General features: G+C 38.9%; 2 protein-coding genes across 2 annotated transcripts; both read left to right on the forward strand.

The window, feature by feature from the left end:
- Positions 1–5,542: 5,542 nt before the first annotated feature.
- F5891DRAFT_935124 (uncharacterized protein) lies at positions 5,543–5,734 on the forward strand (the record flags this gene model as incomplete). Its single annotated transcript, XM_041374038.1, has 1 exon — positions 5,543–5,734. A coding segment is annotated over one exon (192 nt), but the record flags the coding sequence as incomplete, so codon positions are not given.
- Positions 5,735–15,774: 10,040 nt separating this feature from the next.
- Positions 15,775–16,073, forward strand: F5891DRAFT_1188939 (uncharacterized protein; the record flags this gene model as incomplete). Its single annotated transcript, XM_041367071.1, has 2 exons — positions 15,775–15,989; positions 16,061–16,073. 2 exons carry the CDS (start codon positions 15,775–15,777, stop codon positions 16,071–16,073), a joined length of 228 nt encoding a protein of 75 aa, XP_041225815.1.
- Between the last annotated feature and the right edge of the window lie 3,945 nt (positions 16,074–20,018).

Raw genomic sequence — 20,018 nt, forward strand, 5'->3', positions numbered from 1 at the left:
CATTAAGTCGAATAATTGGTTTGTAGCTGCGTTAGACATATGAGATTGTTTGAAAACAAATTCTGCTGTTGCAAATTCCATATCATTACAATATGGACTCCAATCAAGAGGAGACTTCGGTGGAGGAAGAGTTGATGGAGTTCCGGGTGGTAGAAACATGCCATCAGCTGTGCATGGTGTAAAGAGTTGATTCTTGGTGGGCTATACAAAAGGTGTTTACCTTAAGACTCCAAAGTATGAGTGAGATGTTCGTCCCAAAGAGACTGCCTGTAGGATTATCTCTTGATATAAAAATGCAAGAGGTATCTTGTGAAGATCAAAGGAGAGAGAAGGAAAAGATACCTCAAGTACATTCAGAGTTCTGAAAAATTGACCAAAGTGTCTGATGAGTTGTCTGAGGTATCTGGTTGAGGTCCAACGTCAAGAAACAAAGGTCCAAGGTTGCGTGAAGCTTCCAGTGAAACAACAAGGTTTCCGGTGAAGAATATGGTGGTTTTGTCGAAGTATAGAACTTGCATAGATTAACTAGTGAAGTCTATCGAAAGACTTGAGGAAATCAATAAGCAAAATGACAGCAGTCAGGCCAAACAATCATTCTGAATGAACAAACTGGTGTGGTTGGGGAAGATCCTGACCAGGTACAACTGGATGGCATGCATGCATGTGCTGAGTGTGGCCTGAAGAGTTTCAAAACCAGCATAGACAGCCCAGAGACAGGCATGGAAACTGGAGGGCACAGTGGAGAGGCGTCGCCTCGACACGTGGTGCAAGCAGATGATGGTGTGAATCTGTGCTACTGCCTGGGAAAATGCTACCTAAGTGTCCTCTCTACAGGGTCTGAGACCTCCTGAACCCTGAATCCCTAACTGAGAATGACTCCTAAGAAGTCCCTGAAGCCCAAACATCCTACTACAACAACAAGTAGGGTATTTTCCGGGTGTCATGTAGGTTGTGCTGGGTTGACAGAACACATGGAATACTTTGAAATCTAGTAAAATTTCTGTTAGACCCTGGCTGGCAATATTGGATAAATAATTACATGTGCTTTTGGTGCCGTTGAGACAAGAATGGGTGCTGCCCTGGAAAAGTTTGGGTGAAATGGACAGTTATGTCACCAGTCCACCAGAAAAATATTGGCGGAACTGACAGTTATGTCACTGAGGAAAGGTTCTGGTGAACATACTTCTGGTAAATGTAATTACACCACCGGAAAGGTTCTGGTAAACATTGATACTCACCACACTAGGTATTTCAATGTAATTGATTGGTGTGGATCATGTTGTTGAACACACCATTATTGTGCCGAAAAAGCACTGGTGAATATCATGCTCCAGGCACTTGCAAGTTAGATTAGTACATCAAGCTATGAAGTAGGGTCAATGAATTATTCAGAGTCAGCTTTCGACTTCAAATTTTGAAGAATGAAGCGAAACTCACCTTGAACTTTAGAACCCACCTCCTTCAGATCTCTTCATCCTCTAAAGTCCTCTATTAACACAATGTCTCAGCCTGATACAATTACAAAGCACATAGGAACTTGACCTAAGAATGCAACTCAGCATCCAGGACACATTTTGACCGAGGGTTATGGAAAGAGACGTACCGCTGCTCAAAAGGCCGCTGACAATAAGCATGAAAGAGAGGCAAAGGAGGCAAGTAAAAAAGCTCTGCAGGAAAGCTATCAATGTATTGCTACTTTGCAAGCACAGATGCAGGCTGACCAAGATGCTGCATGCTGTAGAAGAGGAATTGGTAGTGTAGGTAATAGGGTGGTATGAGATGTACTCAAGTAGTCCTCAATAAGCGAGATGTGTGTTGACCCAAGGGGATTGCTACTGAGTATGTGGAGGGAAACACTGGACCGGGTGTTTGGTCAAGCCTGGTAAGGCATGCGATGATGAGTGAAGCGTGAGCAAGCAAAAGCAACATGAAGCGCTAATGGGCAATAACGAGTGATGATAAGCGACGATGAGCGACTTATAATAGGAGTGGGTGCTAAGCGGAAGTGATGTGCGCATGCAGGTGGTGGAGTGGAGCAACTCTTAATGAGTTGGAAAACAAATTGACAGAGTTTCTAGTAATGTATGGCAGCGGGCACTCATATTGTACTTAGATTCTTAAGGTTGATTGGTAGATACAAGGGAGAACTTAGACTTAGAGTCCAACAATGTGCGGTGTAGGTAAACAACTTTTGCTGGACACTACATGAAGTGAGTGTCTAGCAAAATATATTTGTTGTGGTCTAGCACAGCCTAGTCTGCTATACTTGCAGAACAAGTGCATTTGACCTGAGGGGTTAACTGCCAGTAGTAGAATAATTAGTTATGCGAAAAGGAAGATAGTCTGAAGTGTGGGAAACAAAGTCCGAAGGTATAATTACGAGTCCGATGTCAAAAAAGTGGGGTCCGATGTTTTTCGGGTTTCAGGTTAGTGGGTATTGTCAGATATCATCGGGTTAGCATCGGGTTAGGAAAAGAATGTCGGGGATAGTGAACAGCAGGTTACTGTCGGTGTTTTTGGAGTGTTTCTAATAAAGAATGGATGATATTTGCAGAATTCAGTGAAGAACTACAGATATCTAATGACCTCCTCCTACTCGGAGGTAGAAAGGTAAGATAAGTAAGAAGGAGGTATGCAAAATATATAGTGTCTATGTAGAATTTCGGAGTGCTATAGGCGAAAGTAGTAACACTAATTTTCAGGTCTGATGTCCTATGTAATAAGACATGTGGTACTGCGGACATGTAATAACACTTTCTACAATGTTAGTGATGTGAAAACTGATAACTGTGCACCTAGTGGGGATAGATACAATAGGACAGGACATAGGGAGAACAAATGTGCAGGAAAATATCAGATCCGAAGTGGCCGATGCGTGGGAAAATCTGGCTTGCATCAGGTTTGCGTCGGGTTAGTGGATTAATGTCAGATTGAGTGGGTGAGTGTTGGATAACATTGGGAAGTGATTCTTGTGTGACAGGCTTTTGACATGATGTGTGAAATAGCTGAATATGAGCCCAGTGCTAGCTCAAGTGCTACAGTGGGCAAAAAGATAATCATTATACAGTTTAGGTGTGAGTATATATACTAAGTAATATTAAGCACTGTCAAGCGCTAAAGTGAACCGAGAAGCGAAGCAGATACAAGATAATATGTAATATAAGGGTCCATGACAAAAACATATGGAATATGGTCATAAGTGCCAGAGATATGTCAGAATAAATGGGAATATGATGGGAATACGCACCAACGAACCAAACAGACATGGAATGGATGGATGGAGGACATGCGACAGGACCAAGGATGCATGCCTGAAGCACTCATGCGTGCGAGCAGCTGATGAAGTGCTTGAGTGCACTGGGTGAGATATGAGTCGCACTATATTAGGAAGTGATTGAGACATTGGGAATTTAGATTCCTGCAAGCCTACAGAGATATTAGTCTCTACAGCATGCTAACACACCTAAGCCTAAGTGTCCTCATGCACACCCAGTGGGGAAGGCTGTGAATACCTTGAAGACCTCCAACTCGATCATGGATGGTGGACAGGTAGAGGTAGAAATTGTTGCTGATAAGCTGGTTGATACCGAAGGCCAGGGTGTAGGTAAAAAGTTAGCAGCTGGTGCTAACATCCAACATCCTGCAAGTGACAAGAAGTTGGAGGTGCCAGTATCAACCACAACTAAGAAGAAAAGGGCCAACAAACAGGTGGTGAGAGATGCAGTCAAAGCCACTGGTGCTGTTATTGATGGATCAACTAAGGCATGTGATGGTGATGTTGATCAAAAGACATCTGATGTGTAAGCTTGTTTATCTCATGCAAAACTATGAGCCTCCTCCAGCTGACTGAAACCACTCTTTTTTTCTTCAATCTTGCTGGATATGATTATGGTCCTGCAAGTTCCAAAAAATATGCACTTGCTGGACATATCCTGGGGTGGGTGTTAGGGATTCTCGACATGCCTATCTCAAAGCCAGACTCCAAGGCGAACACTACTACTTGGTCTTCCATTCATCCACAGTCTACCACCATTTTCTCTAAGCTCACAAAGGGGAGCACTGTCAGCAGCAATGTCACACCTCCATCTATGCTTACTGGTGCTTCCAACTCTGAAGGCTTTGCAGGGTCTGAATTCTCCAATCTGTATGTATCCGATGAGGAAGACAATCTGCTCGCAATACCCCTTTCTCGTCTTACAAGCAAAAAGGCTTTCAAGGTGAGTCTGATCTTATCTGTATTTACATTCGATGTATTTTAGCCAAAGCTGCAGGGTATTGCAATTGTTTCCAAGGGTTTTGACAAGGTGGAGCCTTCAATTACCCATTGAAATGCACCCTTGGTACCTAAGCAGCCTGACATGATTGAGGATGCTGACAACGAGGATATCTTTGGCGACAAGGACATTTTTGCCGACATCCACGGCCATCTCATGAATATTGATGACTCCAACCCTGCCATACAGCCCACTTTTCTGGAAGACTACAGTTTGGATGACAGTTTTGAGCTACAGGTCTTGGACAATGATTCTGACCTTGAACCTCCCTCCCTGGCTCAAAAACCTACATCCTGCTCCATCTTCCCAGACTTTGACTTGCCAGTTGCAAGTCAGAAGCGCAAACTATCACCTCTTAGGGACAATGACAACTTATTGACATCATCAGAAGTTGAAATTGTAGAGGGCACCAAGAACGAACCTACTGAGCCAGTGCCCATGTGCCATTTGACGTCTGCAGTACACTTTTGTTTCTTAACAGTATATTTTACTGATTTGAATATGTTAGACTAATGTCACTGTGATGCTCAATGCACCCCCAGCAAAGTGGGTGAAGTCCAAGTCCTCTGGTATATGTATTCCTCCCATGTCATTGCTGCTCTATCCAGAGCAATCACACATTCTGCATATAGGAAGAAGCATCTTTCCTAGGGTTATCAGGATGGAAACAAGTGAGCAAGGGAGTTCATCCCCACCATCATTTGCTATATTGGTGATTGAGATGAAGTATGGACTCTTTCTGACAATATACTATGTCCCATCTTGCAGTCAATTTGGAATGTGGTCTACAAGACCATGACTCAACACATGGTTGAAGCTGATGGGGTGGTCATTGCTCTGGTATGTTTTTATTTCAGACACTATTTAATTCTAATCATTTTGTTTTTTATCAGACTCTTTAGCACTTGTCAGAATGGTGCAATACTATTAGCAATGTGGCCCTTGTCATACTCACAAACTTCATGACTTCACAGGGCGATCTCAAGACTGATCAGGACCACAAGGATTTTGCTTTGGCATTGCTTGAAAAGCTTAGTTTCTTGTTTGGGGACATTAGGGAAGACAGAGAGATGTCCAGTCCATCCCAATCTGATCTCATTATTCAGGTCCTCATGCAGCACAAATGTGCCATGTTCGGTGCTGTCAGCCTGTTGGGAATGAATAACACAGTGCTGGGACACTCAAAGAGTGCTCTTGGTCTTGCCGCAGCAGCAGTGTGTATCTTCTGTTCTCTCCTCATACAGCTGGCTGATGTTCACTTGTTTCAGATAGAACATGTCATTAGGCTTTTTGCCAATGGAAACCTACTTTTAAGTGACATCGATACTAGTGGCAATGGTCGAGGCAACAAGACTCCCCTCAATATTAATCCATCCACAGGGAGGGAGAGCAGCATCCCCTTGGCATTTTCAGATTCCAATTGGGGTGCGCACATCAGGTCTTACATAAGGTCCATCAACTGCCTGCCAGACTCAGTCATCATCTGAAGCTTGGAGCTTGCACAGAGCCTCACCATGAAGAGGTGCGGCACATGGATGGACAATGCTATGGACAAGGAATCTGAGGATAAGCAAGCACTCATCTGTTAGATGATATTTTCCATCATTCTTATCGCTTACTATCTCACATCTGACTGAACTTTTGCACTACTAGTAGTACCACTGGACTGCCTTCATTTCATCACTTCCCTCATTTTGTTGCTTCCCTTCAAGTTGTCTCATTGCTGCCCTACTAATGTCATTATACTGTATCTGCTGCTCTGTCCCGGTGTCTTTAGCTATGACCTCACACTGGCTAGTACTTGTTATGCTACTTTTGTCTCCTTTGTTACTTTCTATTTCTACATTCTATGCAACAAGTGTGATTAAATGCGAATAAGTTAAAAATAAGGAGGTAATCATCATTTGAAAAGTAGTTTATTCTCAGATAAGTGCAAAAAAAGTTGAAAATAAGCAGGTGATCATCATTTGAAAAATAGTTAATTCTCAATAAGTGCTAAAAAGAGTGCTAAAAAAGTGCTAAAAGTGCAAAAGAACGGAAAAAAAGAGGAGGGGATCTACTTTTAAACTTGTCCCAGCTTGTGACAAGGAGATGATGTAACACTCAGGTCGGTGCTGGGCATGTATCCTGTCAAAATCACATCTTACATTCCTGTCATCCTGCATTCTGGACCCGGACCTGTCATACAAATCATTTCTGGAAATCCAGATCAGGCCAACTTCTATCTTTTGTTTGGATCCGACCCATGTCTATCTTCTGTGCCCTTTCCCTTTGTACGTTCCTTCTCAAGTTAGACTGTACTCATTTTCCGTACCTCATTTCATTTCCACCTTTATTTTACTATGTTCTCATTTCTGTCTTCATTTACTATTTTCCGATAGACTAGTGTTAGACTTTTCTATACACTCCATCCACAACCTCACATAGCTTTGGACTGCACTGACTGATTCTCCATTAAGTCCTCAGTAGTATATAAACCCTGTAGAATCTTTGTACTTCCTTAGTTCAAATATTATCTTAGACTCTGCTCATTCCCTCCTCCATCCGACTTGAGTTTCTCCTCTTGTTGTGCTCCGCTAGTCTTAGGATTGACTCCTATAGACTTGTCACCTCTGCCTCTACCTCTGGTAGTCCTCTGCTGTTTCCTTTCTAGTTTGGACATCGTCCAGATTAGTCTTATTGCTTGTTCCTGAATGTCCAATGGAATTCCTGCGCATTGGACATTGTTTGACAGCCTTCAGAAGTTAGAGGCACATACTTGGGTAAGGGGCGCAGTGCACAAGCTGAAGCCAAGCCCTTCAGATTTGACCCTTGAGTATGTTCTTAACAATTTCCTGACATCTTTCCAATCCTTTGAAAGTTCCATGCACTTGTCTAAGTCGTCCAATGGTTGTCTGTCTGTTTCCAAGGCCTTTTTTAGCTTTTCCAGTCCTCCATACCATGTCCTGTCCTTGTCTGTTTGACTTCGCTGGTGCGTTTTTTACTTGGTTATCTGTTATTGATTATGTCTAGGGGCACATATATCAAAAACCCTTGCTAATATGTATAGATATGCACCCTGTGCATTATTACATATATACCTTCATAGTGGCTCACCTTGAGTCTTATTACATTTCAGATGGCTTATCTCGCTACAGTTTTCGCCCATGCAGATTCTGGACTTTCACGCAGTAGGATATAATTTGGCCCACTAATACTCGCAACTTACTTCACTTCCCTTGCTATGAGTCATAGTTAGTAGAGTCACCTTCAGATATTAGTACTTTGCACAATCAATCTTTTGTTCATTCAGAATGATTGTTTGGCCTGACCACTGCCATTTTACCTATTAATTTCCTTAAGTCTTTCGACGGACTTTGCTAGTTATTCTGCAAAAGTTCTATACTTCAATAAATCACCGTATTCTACACCAGAAACATTGTTGTCTCACCGGAAGCTTGCTGGAAGCTTCACACAACCTTGGACCTTCGTTTCTTGACGTCGGACCTTGACCGGACACCTTGGACAACTCATCAGACAGACAATTCTTTTGAACTCTGAGCATACTTGAGGTATCTTTTCCTTCTCTCTCCTTTGATCTTCGCAAGATATCCATTGCATTTTTATATCAAGAGATAATCCTACAGGCAGTCTCTTTAGGACAAATGTCTCACTTGCACTTTTGAGTCTTAAGGTGATACCTTTTGTATAGCCCACCAGGAATCAACTCTTTACAATGATTTCGTTCTTGTCTTAAACTTGTTCGCTCTTATGTGGGAAAATAAGTAGCAAAAAAGGCAACTAAGGAATCTGCGAATTTACTGATGTGCGCGGTGTGGTGACAACAGTCCTGCTGAGTGGCAGGGACAAAATTGGGTCTAGCTAATGCCTAGCTGCTATGTCTATACAGACACATTTGACCCTAAAGGGATTTGCTATTAGAAGGATGATGGATATATGTGAACCCGAGAGCACGCTGAGCATGGGAAAATAGTGGACAAGGTACATGTGAGGTATAGGAGTGTATCTGAGGTTATCCAAGGCATGGGAACACATGGCCGAAGGTGCAGAAAGTGCAGGAAAGTGTGGACAAGGTATAGGAAAGTCAAGGAACAAGGTTTAGAGAGTGAGGGCAAAGGTATATTGTGAGGTAAGGGATCCTAGGTATAGAGAGGTATAAGGGACCTAATAGGGGCTAAAAAGTGCGCACTACTAGGGACTACTTTGAAGGCAAACCTATAGGGTGAGGCATACAGTACGAGGGAAGTATACAGTCCCAGAGAAGTGTAGTGAGTAGTCCAAAGTATAGGCAACTTATACCATCTAGAATCCCACTTGGAGTAGGAAGAGATAGGACATATAGTAAATAGGTAAGGACATGTAATAAGGCTGCAACACATTTTACAAGCCTCGAGGTAAGGAAATTCACATACCAATGGGGTTTGGACAGACTATGAATGGACAAGGAACCTTCCTAATGCATTTCCAAGGTATCCAAAGCGCAGGAATGCGCATTCAATGTGGCCGATGTGCAGGAAAGTGCAGATAAGCGGATGCGCAAAGCGTGGGAAAGCAGGTTTGGTTTCAGACAAAGGTTACTTGCAAGACAAAGATGGACAATGATAATGGAACTGATAGTGTCCTATACTCCTTGACACATATATGAAAATACCCTGTTTCCTGCCCAGCATGGGTCCGAGCATCACAGTGGGTTATTATGACACAGACAGTCCAACCATCATTTGATCCAGGGCATGATCATGCATTGATTGTCACTTGCAGCCAAGATTATGATAGCAAATCAGATCAACAAGTGCATCAGTAAATTCACACATTTCTTTTTTGTACTTGCCATTACTTCCTTTGAAAACTTGCATTAGTAAACCACAACAATTCTGTAGGAGCTGTACAGTGTTAAAGTGCCACAGCTTGGTCCCCATCTGTGTAGCTCTATACAGATCTGCACAGAACCTCCAGTGCAAGAGAATTATCTAGTAAATAGATCAAAACAAAGTTGCAATTTTGACACTCTAAAAGAGCAAACAGCAGGAATTGAACTTGAGACAGTACAAATGTGTGCAATAACATAGTTACCAACTACACTATGACACTGGAAGCATGAATGACTCTCACAGTGAAAAATCTTAAAAAAATCCTAAAAAAGGTTAAAGTGAATTTCATGATTTTGTGTTACCAAAAATGTTAGACAATATTTTTGCTTTTTCCCACTTCTTTATGATGAAAAATATTGATCTCAGTTAAATATCACATCAGGTTTTGTTTCCAATATTGCATCAGCCCATACTTGAATAATTCAAACAATTTTTGACTTTGTATACTGGTAGTAAACAAAGTTTTATCATGATTTGTTGCAGCACAAAAGTTAGTGTTTTTTTTACCCTTTTCTCAATGTTTTTGTTGACAACATATCTTAGTTGAAGTTTGAATTTTGTATTAGATAATATTTAAAATTGTAATCAAACTTGGATTATTATTTTAGTCCTCACCAAAGTTTATCTTTGTTCAAGATTTGAATAGACTCTTTATGATGCTGATATTTTAAATCTTGTAGTCAAAAATCTATGAACTTTGTAGTGGAGCACACACTTTAAATTTACCATATATCAAAAGTGTGTTTGTATTTAAAATGCAGTTTATGCAAGAATTTTGATTCAGTGTATCCATTAAATGTTGCTCATATTTGAAATGCAGTCTTTACAAAAATTTTAATGAGATTTAAAATAATGTTCCTGTTAGGATATTAGTCCAAGTGTTTGGATGATAATCCAAATGCTCAGAACATGCTATAAGGACTGAAGAGCAGGAAGTTCATACTCAATTCACATAAACTGGATATCAATCCAAATACTTAGAACACACTGTAAGGACTGAAGAGCAGAAAATCTGCACTAATCTACTTTGAAATGTCAATCCAAATGCTGAGAACATGCTATAAGGACTTAAGAGCAGAAAGTCTATGCTAATCTACTCTCAGATGTTAATTTACATAAACTGGATATCAATCCAAATACTTGGTAAGTAACTGCACCAGGCTGTATTACAAATTTACAATCCCCCCTCCCATCCTCAAAACTGTGCTGTGGTCAGTCATTATCTGGACCTAACTGGGATTCACTGTAATCTAAAACAACTGAATTTTCCATGGCCTGTAAATATCTGTGAGTGGAGTTTGCTGCTGGTACTGGTGCACAAACAAAGCAGACAGAATACATGACAAACATTCTCTATATAAATGGTTCACCTGTGGAGGTAAGAACTAAGTGCTTTGATGACATGGCTAGATAGAAGTGTGTAACTTAGATTTCATCCAGTGTGTAGGTCTGAGGTAAGTGTTTTGATATATGCTTTCATCAGCATCTACTTCCAAGAAGTGGGAAAGAAGTATGACACTACAACAGGCCGAAAGATATGTTGCAGCTGGATGGATCTTTTCATTGTGAAATATGTCAACCCAATACAAATGCCACTTCCAAATACCTAGCCCTCCTAAACCTCGAAACTGTATGATGGGCCACTCATAGTAGAGTGTAAATCATACATTTTTGTTTCATTGCCTTTAGGTACCGGTCTCATGTTCATGAGTCCTGAATATGGGGCCACTATATGTTGCCTGCCTTATTCCAATAGACACTCATGACACTTATGATTGTTTGCCTCCATGCCTCCATCACCATAATACACTCCAGCATGTTCTGAGTATTTGGATTGATATGCTCATTGCATGGTGATGTTGTGGCAGAAAATAGCTTCTTTTTATATCTTTGAAGATTCCTAAGTTGTTTGTCTGCTGTAGGAGTATCCAAAGAATGGAGGACATGAGGGATGTCATGTGGTTCATATCCCATCATGAGGAGGAAGGAGGAGGAGTCAGGTATTGTATTTTTAGTGATTGTGAACAAATTCAGCAAGGGGGAGGTGCTCAGACCATTCCATAGAATTGATTCTGCAATAGATGCAAAATTGGGTTTCTAATTCATGGTTGAGGCATTCTGTCTGACTATCGGTCTGAGGATAGTATGTGGTAGATGCAGTGATCTAATATCTAAGGAGCCAAGTGAGTTCTTGAGAGAATATTGAGATGAACTACTGACTGCAATCTAAGATAACCTTATTGTAGAGTCTAAAATGTCTGAAGACATTCTTAAAAACGAGTTTGACTATTCCTTCTAAGGTAATATTTTTGTTGCAATAAGTAATGATTACCTCCTTCATAAGGCCATGGTCTATCATGACATGACTGAGTCAAAGCCTCCAGAGAGCAGAAAGTTGGTGATGAGATATAGATTTTGAATCTGGTGACAACTTGACCAAGACTAATGAAGATCAATGTCTGAGATGCTATCTAGAAGCAGATATTCAAAACATATTCTTATAGAAAAAAAGTGACATCCCACAAGTTTCAAACTCATTGCACCCTAGTAGAAACAGATTTTGATTCTATGATAACAGCCACTTAGCTAAACAAAGCTATAATGAGCTTACAAACAAACTAATCATGAGCATATTTCAAGGTGTGCTTTTATAGAACATAAATTGTATCAATGGCAGGTTTCAAACCTGCACAGTCCAAGAGAAACCAATTTTGACTCTGGTGATTACTTGGCAAATTCATCTTCAGCAGGTTTTGAACCCATGCAGACAGATTTGAATTCTGCAGTATTAACTACTTGGCTGAAACTAGTTAGATGCACTTCTAATAAATACATTCAGTAGTGAATCCTCAAAGCACATTGATCTGCATTTTGTCAGTTTGTTTAATAGTATGATCATTATTTTTTGTTTATCCTGCTCAAACCCACCAATTGCAACATCTGTTTTCTATGAAAACATGCTCTGACATTTGCTTGAGCACAGACATCAATTTCTAACATCCCTATTGGATTTAACTGTGTGATCTTTTTATTGTTAGTTTGCACTTATGAGCCCACTGTGATGGTCTATGTTAAGGTCGTACTCTCGTAGGATTGGATCCGAAGGACTTCGGCCTCAGCTCGTATGTTGTGTCCCTTTCCCAAGTACTGTCTCTTATTTCAAAGTACTAACAATAACGCGTCTGAAGGTCCAGACAGGTCTCATAGATATATCCGGATGACTTCCAGATATCGGAAACACGTATAAGACTAATCTGGACAGATCTGGACTAGAAACGAACAGAGTATAGACTATCCGAAGATAGAGTTGGAAACGTAGACTATCGGAATTGATCCAAAGTCTCAGAGGTTTGACAAGAGTTGAAGACTCAAGTCCGGAGAACAGAAAGAGGACAAACTAAGATGATATTCGAACTGAGGTACTACAGGACATATACACAGGCTTATATACTAAGAGGATAATGAAACAATAAGTAAGCAAAGGTCCGAGGCTATGTACAAAGCATGTGCAAAGGTTATCAAACGCGAGTCGGGAATGAAGCATAGGTTAACAGATCAGTAATCATACCGGTAATAAGTATAGCCGAAACACCGGGAAGAGGAAATACCGAATAGGCTGTGTTTAATATTAAATGAACAGGAAATGAAATAGGAAGCTTATCGGATATTGGATCAGAAGCGGATCTATGCATCGGACCGGACTGGATCCCAGGGTCCGAAGTCTGGAAGAGAAGCGTGAATATATGGGATATGACAGTCTGCCTGCCATCAGCACTTTTTCAAGGAAAATTGTTGGATAAACAGGTCTTGAAGTCAAGAGCCCCAGCAGAAGCCTGTGTTTTTTGCAATGAAAGCAGTGTAAAATAATCAACAGTGACCATATTATTGAAAGAACTGACAAAATGCAGATAAATGTGCCTTAAGGACTCACTTCTGAATGGGTTCATTGGAATTAAATCCAACTGCTTTTAGTCAAGCAGTTAATGTGACAGAATCTACATCTGTCTGTGGGGGTTCAAAACCTGCCAAAGATGAAATTGTCAAGAGACTGCCAAAGTTAAAATCTGTTTCTCTTGGACTGTGCAGGTTTAAAACTTACCAGTGATACAATCCATTTTCTATGAAAGTACACCTTGAAATATGCTTATGGTCAGTTTGCTTGCAAGGTGATCAAAGTTGTGTTTAGCCCTGTGACTGTCATAACAGAATCAAAATGTGTTTCTATTGGAGTGCAATAGGTTTGAAACCAGTGAGACATCACATTTTTTTATATTTTTTCTATAAAAAATGCCTTAAATATTGAATCATAGACAGTATCTCAGACACTTATCTTCATCAGTCTTAGCTGAGTTATCTTGAAACCTGCTAATGATAATATTTTTATCCTATGAAATCACACCTTGACATTTCCTTGTGAAGAGTGCTCTGATTGCAGACCTGTAGGCTTTGATTGAAACATATTTTGAATATATTGTGGCAATGATATGGAAAAGAGCATTTATGATGGATTTCGAAGAAAACTATTAATGAGGAAATATCAGAGTTTAATTTCATAGAATAAAAATATCATCATCGGCATGTTTCAAATCTGCAAAGTTCAAGAGACACAGATTTTAACTCTGGCAATAACTTGACTAAGACAAACGAAGATCAATGTCTGAGATACTGTCTATGAGCAAACATTCAAGGCACATTCTCATAGAAAAAATATAACATTCAACAGGTATGAAACCTGTTATGTTCCAATAGAAACAGATTTTGATTCTGTTATAACAACCACTTACCTAAACACAACTTTGATCAGCTTGCAAGCAAACCAACCATGAGCATATTTGAAGGTGTGGTTTTATAGAAAACAAATGGTGCAACTGGTAGGTTTCAAACCTGCAATGTCCAAGAGAAACAGATTTTAACTCTGGTGATCACTTGGCAATTTCATTTTTGACATGTTTTGAACCCACACAGGCAGATTTGGATTCTGTTGTACCAACTGCTTGGCTAAGAACAGTTAAATGCACCTCCAATGGACCCATTCACAAGTGAACCCTTAAGGCATATTTATCTGCATTTTGTTATTTCTTTCAATAATATGGTCACCATGATTGATTTTTTTATTCTACTCTTATTGGAAAAGACATCAGACTTCTCCCAGGCCTCTACTTTGAGACATGTTTATCCAGCAATTGCTTAAAAAAAGTGCTGATAACAGACCACCATGGTGAGCCAATGATGTTTGTGATGTCTTGAGATTAATAACCAGGTCATGAGTGACAACTGACAATGGAAGGATCACATATGGTTGGGCTCAAGGGGGATGTTAGAAATTAATGTTAGAACTGATAAATGTAGCTTAAGAATTCACTTCTGAATGTATTTATTGACAGTACATCTAACTGGTCTTAGCCAAGCAGTTAATATAACAGAATTCAAATCTGTCTGTGCAGGTTCAAAACCTGTCAAAGATAAAATTGCAAGTAATCATCAGTGTTCAAACGTGTTTCTCTTAGACTGTGCAGGTTTGAAACTTGCCGATAATAACATTTTTATTTTATGAAATCACACCCTGTTCCATACCAAGCACTACATTTTTGTGCATGCCCTATACTACATGTCCATCTATTGTCCAATCCAATACTGCTGATATATTTTTATCATTTTATTTTTATATCATGCTGAAGGATGCTCTCAGCTACAGACCACAATGTATAGATGCAAGAGAAGCATTCTCACTGCATTCTGCTGCAAAACTAGTACAAAGCAGTCACACCTAGGCTGCATTGAAAAAGATAAAATAGACACAAATGATATCACTTTGATGAATACTCCAAAATGTCTAACTGTCCCTATTTGCTTGCACTTGGGTCTCTGAGAATCTATACACTGCAAAAGATTTTGCAAGCAGGTTTTGAACCTCCATGATTTGAAAGAAACAGATTTTGACTCTGTTGCAACATCTACCTGGCAAAAACCAGTGATATGAAGCTCTCTGGAAAGTACACATGAGTTGATGTCAAGGTGTGTTCTAACAGGAAAAACAAAAACATCTATCAATTATGAGGAAATGTCAAGGTGTGATTTCATAGAATCAAAATGTTATACTTGGCAGGTTTTAAACCCATGCATGCTCAGAGGAACAGATTTTGACTCTGGTAATCACTTGGCAATTTGATCTTTGGTAGGTTTTGAATCCATGCAGACAGATTTAGATTCTGTCATATCACACATTGGGGTCAGCAATATTTAAGAGTGCTGAACTTGAAGTTTTAACTGGGTTTTAATGTTTGACAAAACTTTGACCGCCAAAACTTCAAGTTAAGCTAGACATTTATGCCAATTTATATATTTGTTACTTAATTTGTTACTTAATCAAGGTGAAAATGTCTACAAATACATGAAGTTTTTGACCACCCAAAGTTTGAAGTATTGTCTTCGCATTTTATACAACATGTAAAGCACTCTTAAATATTGCTGACCCCAATGTGTCAACTGCTTGACTAAGACCAGTGAGATGCACTTCTAATGAACACATTCAGAAGTGAATCCTCAAGGCACATTCATCTGCATTTTATCAGTTATTTCAATAGTATGGTCACTGTTGATTCTTTTATCCTTGATGCAAAGTTTAATATATGACCAAAGTCTTGATGCAAACTTGGAATGATAAGCACAAGAGCAATTTAATTCTCTCCAAAGGTCTTGATTTGGTTGAAGAAGAAGAGCAGATAATACATCAAACTTTTAAGTTTGATCCTAATGACCTGGAGAATGATGAAGAATACATATCTGTCAAGGCTGAGATTCAAGATAAAGAATCAAAAGAGCCATCTGACCACTATTTGCTCATGTATAAAGTTGAGGTGCACTGTGTTTGAAACTCTTTCATTATTATGTTGCTCTTCTCTTGCTTTTTGAAAGTGCTATATTGTAGTTTATATTTAATTCATTTGTTCAGCTAAGGGAAGACATTGTGAGTGACAGGGAACAGTAGACTAGCCTTGCAGAATCACTTCTAGATGTTTTCTTGAAAGATGCTTCTGACTGTTCTCAGCCAAGCAGTTAATACAACAGAATCCAAATCTGTCTGCATGGGTTTAAAACCTGCTAAACATGAAATTGTCAAGTGATTCTAAGAGTCAAAATCTGTTTCTCTTAGACTGTGCAGGTTTGAAACCTGCCAATGATAAATTTCATTTTTTATGAAATCACACTTTTACATATACTCATAGTCAGTTTGCTTACAAGCTCATCAGAGTTGTGTTTAGCCAAGTGGTCATTCTGACAGAATGAAAATCTGTTTCTATTGGAGTGCAATAGGTTCGAAACCTGTTGAATGTTATATTTTTTCCATAAGAACATGTCTTGAATATCTGCTGATAGACAGTATTTCAAATATTGATCTTTATCAGCCTTAGTCAAGTTGTCACCAGAGTTAAAATCTGTTTCTCTTGCACTTTGCAGGTTTTAAACCTGCTAGTGGTAATATTTTTATTCTATGTACTTTGGCTCTGTCTTGTGGGAGCATGTTTAGTCATTATGAGCCATAGATAGTAGCTATTGAAATATAATAATCAAGAAGTTAACAGAAGAAATAAGAAGAAAAGTCAGACTGGACATCTGTATAGTTTCCTACCCTCAAAGTGCCCTATATCATACATGATTTCATTGTCCAATCCAACCTCACTGGTATGTTTCTGTCACTTTATTTTCATATCAGATTATATTATGCTTTAGACTTTAATGATTTGATCATTTGTGTGTCATGAACCTTTATTACATATTTTACCTACTCTCTTTACAAGCACTTTGGCTCCAGTTCATGCTGACATATATAAGTGCCTCCAGTTCATGTTCTTAAATATAAGCTTCCTACACCACACTATCAGTGTATATGGTCTCTGGTCAACCCCCTCCACTCCTGGTAGCTGTTTGAATGGTGAGACATACTATGTTTGTGCTGCATATGCAAATTTTGCCCATAACTACTGACCTGCATGAAAAAACTTGTCTGGATACTGTGTGACCCTTATGTGACCAAAAGTGTTTAAATCATGAAGGTGTCTGGGTACACCAATCACATAACTAACAATATAGTGATTGTGAGGTAAAATAACAACCTTAAAAAACACCATCAATGAGTGACCTTTTTCATTCCTCAAGATCCTCCTAATCAAGTAGATAAAAGTAAATTATGTTGTTATGATGCTTCAAGATAGTGATCACAACTTGTTTAATGCAATTGTAGACTGTTCCAATAGATACTCCTACCAAATCTGCCAAGTCCTTCATTATTACAGCATTGTCATAGTGCCTGATGTCATTGAGGAAATTTGCAAGCTGAATTGAAACAGGAAGTTGTGGGTTATTAGATTGATTATAAAAGATTTTGTGTCCCTCAAGGGGGTCGACAAAATTGTCAGATATTCAAGACATGTTCTTATGGAAAAAATATAACATTCAACAGGTTTCGAACCTATTGCACTCCAATAGAAACAGATTTTCATTCTGTCAGAATGACCACTTGGCTAAACACAACTCTGATGAGCTTGTAAGCAAACTGACTATGAGTATATGTAAAAGTGTGATTTCATAAAAAATGAAATTTATCATTGGCAGGTTTCAAACCTGCACAGTCTAAGAGAAACAGATTTTGACTCTTAGAATCACTTGACAATTTCATGTTTAGCAGGTTTTAAACCCATGCAGACAGATTTGGATTCTGTTGTATTAACTGCTTGGCTGAGAACAGTCAGAAGCATCTTTCAAGAAAACATCTAGAAGTGATTCTGCAAGGCTAGTCTACTGTTCCCTGTCACTCACAATGTCTTCCCTTAGCTGAACAAATGAATTAAATATAAACTACAATATAGCACTTTCAAAAAGCAAGAGAAGAGCAACATAATAATGAAAGAGTTTCAAACACAGTGCACCTTAACTTTATACATGAGCAAATAGTGGTCAGATGGCTCTTTTGATTCTTTATCTTGAATCTCAGCCTTGACAGATATGTATTCTTCATCATTCTCCAGGTCATTAGGATCAAATTTGAAAGTTTGATGTGTTATCTGCTCTTCTTCTTCAATCAAGTCAAGACCTTTGAAGAAATATGTCTGTATTCAGATGCACATTTAGTTTTGGTCAGCACTACAATAACACCGCTGGTATCAATTTCCTAACTCTCTTAAACAGTGAGTGCTTTTGGACAGCATAAAGTTTTCTCAGAGTGCATCAATAAAGCCTTGTAGATCAAAGATGGAGAACACATTTGTACTGTGTGGTAGCGGAATGAAAGCTACACAACCCCAAAGCATGATTTAAGGCATTTGTGCTTAGGATGTGGAGCCACATCACATGAAGCCCAGAGATGTTCTTGGACACAGAAAAGTGCATTCACAAACATCATATAAAGCGGATGTTTGAGAGTGCAAGCTACAACATGAAAATACACATGAGTCAATGTTAAGGTGTGTTCTAACAGAGAAAACAAACATATATCATTCATGATGAAATGTCAAGATGTGATTTTGTAAAATAAAAATGCTATTACTGGTAGATTTCAAACCTGTGCAGTGCAAGAGAAACAGAGTTTGACTCTAATGATCACATGATAATTTCATCTTTAGTAGGTTTTAAACCCACACAGACAGATTTAGATTCTGTTATATCAACTGCTTGGCTAAGACCAGTCAGATGCACTCCTAATGAATCCATTCAGAAGTTAATCCTCAATGTACATTTATCTGCATTTTTTTTTAGTTCTAACATCAATTTCTGACATCCTTCTCAAGCCCAATTGAATGATACATTTCTGTTTTATGTTGCAACATGCTTAATTGGATATTTTCTCATGGACAGTTTCTCAGACTTTGATCTTCCTTGTTTCTAGTTCATAATTTATCAAAGTCAAAATCTGATTCTCCTAGACTAAGCAGGTCAAAAACATGTATCACTTAGCATATTTTAAGCATGCGCAGTCCAAAATAAACAGACTTTAATTCTGTTGTAACAACCACTTGGCCAAGACTGGTCATGATGAGTTTTTGAGGCAACCATTCATGAGCAAATATTCAAGGCATATTTCAATGAAAAAAATGTAATTATATAGGTTTTAAACCTGCTCAGTCTAGGATAATCAGATTTTGAATCTATTGTGGCAATAACACAGCTAAGACTATTTTTGAGAAAATAATCTATGAAGAAATGTCAGGGTATGATTTCATAGAATAAAAATATTATCATCAGCAGGTTTCAAACCTGCGCAGTCCAAGAGAAATAGATTTTGACTCTATTGACAACTTGACTACAGACCAATGAAAACAAACATCTTTACTGGTTTCAAACCTGTTGCAGTCTAATGGAAACAGGTTTGGATTCTGTTATGACGACCACTTGGCTAAATACAACTATGAACAGCTTGCAAGCTGACCGACCAAAAGCATATGTCAAGGTGTGCTTTTATAGAATACAAATAAAAATGTTATCATTGGCAGGTTTCAAACCTGCACAATTTAAGAGAAACAGATTTTGACTCTGGTGATTACTTGAGATTTCATTTTCAGCAGGTTTTGAACTCATACAGACAAATTTAGATTCTGTTGTATCAACTGCTTGGCTAAGACCAGTTAGATGTGCTTCCAATAAACCCATTCAGAAGCAACTTACATATTTTTGCCTATTAGCTGCGCTTCCAACTTGCTTCCACATGCTGAGAACACACTTAGAATTTGTTGAGAAGTAGTTATAGCATGGTAGAATTTAGACTTAGAGTTTGGACGATCTGCAGGATGGTGGTGGAAACTTGTTAAAAGGTAGATAATACATGGTGCTATGTAAGTAATTCCAAGTGCAATCTCAGAGCATGAAAGCAAGTCAGAAG

The sequence above is a fragment of the Suillus fuscotomentosus genome (genome assembly GCF_016647785.1).
Source record: "Suillus fuscotomentosus strain FC203 chromosome Unknown F5891scaffold_28, whole genome shotgun sequence".
Taxonomy (NCBI): Eukaryota; Fungi; Basidiomycota; class Agaricomycetes; order Boletales; family Suillaceae; genus Suillus; species Suillus fuscotomentosus.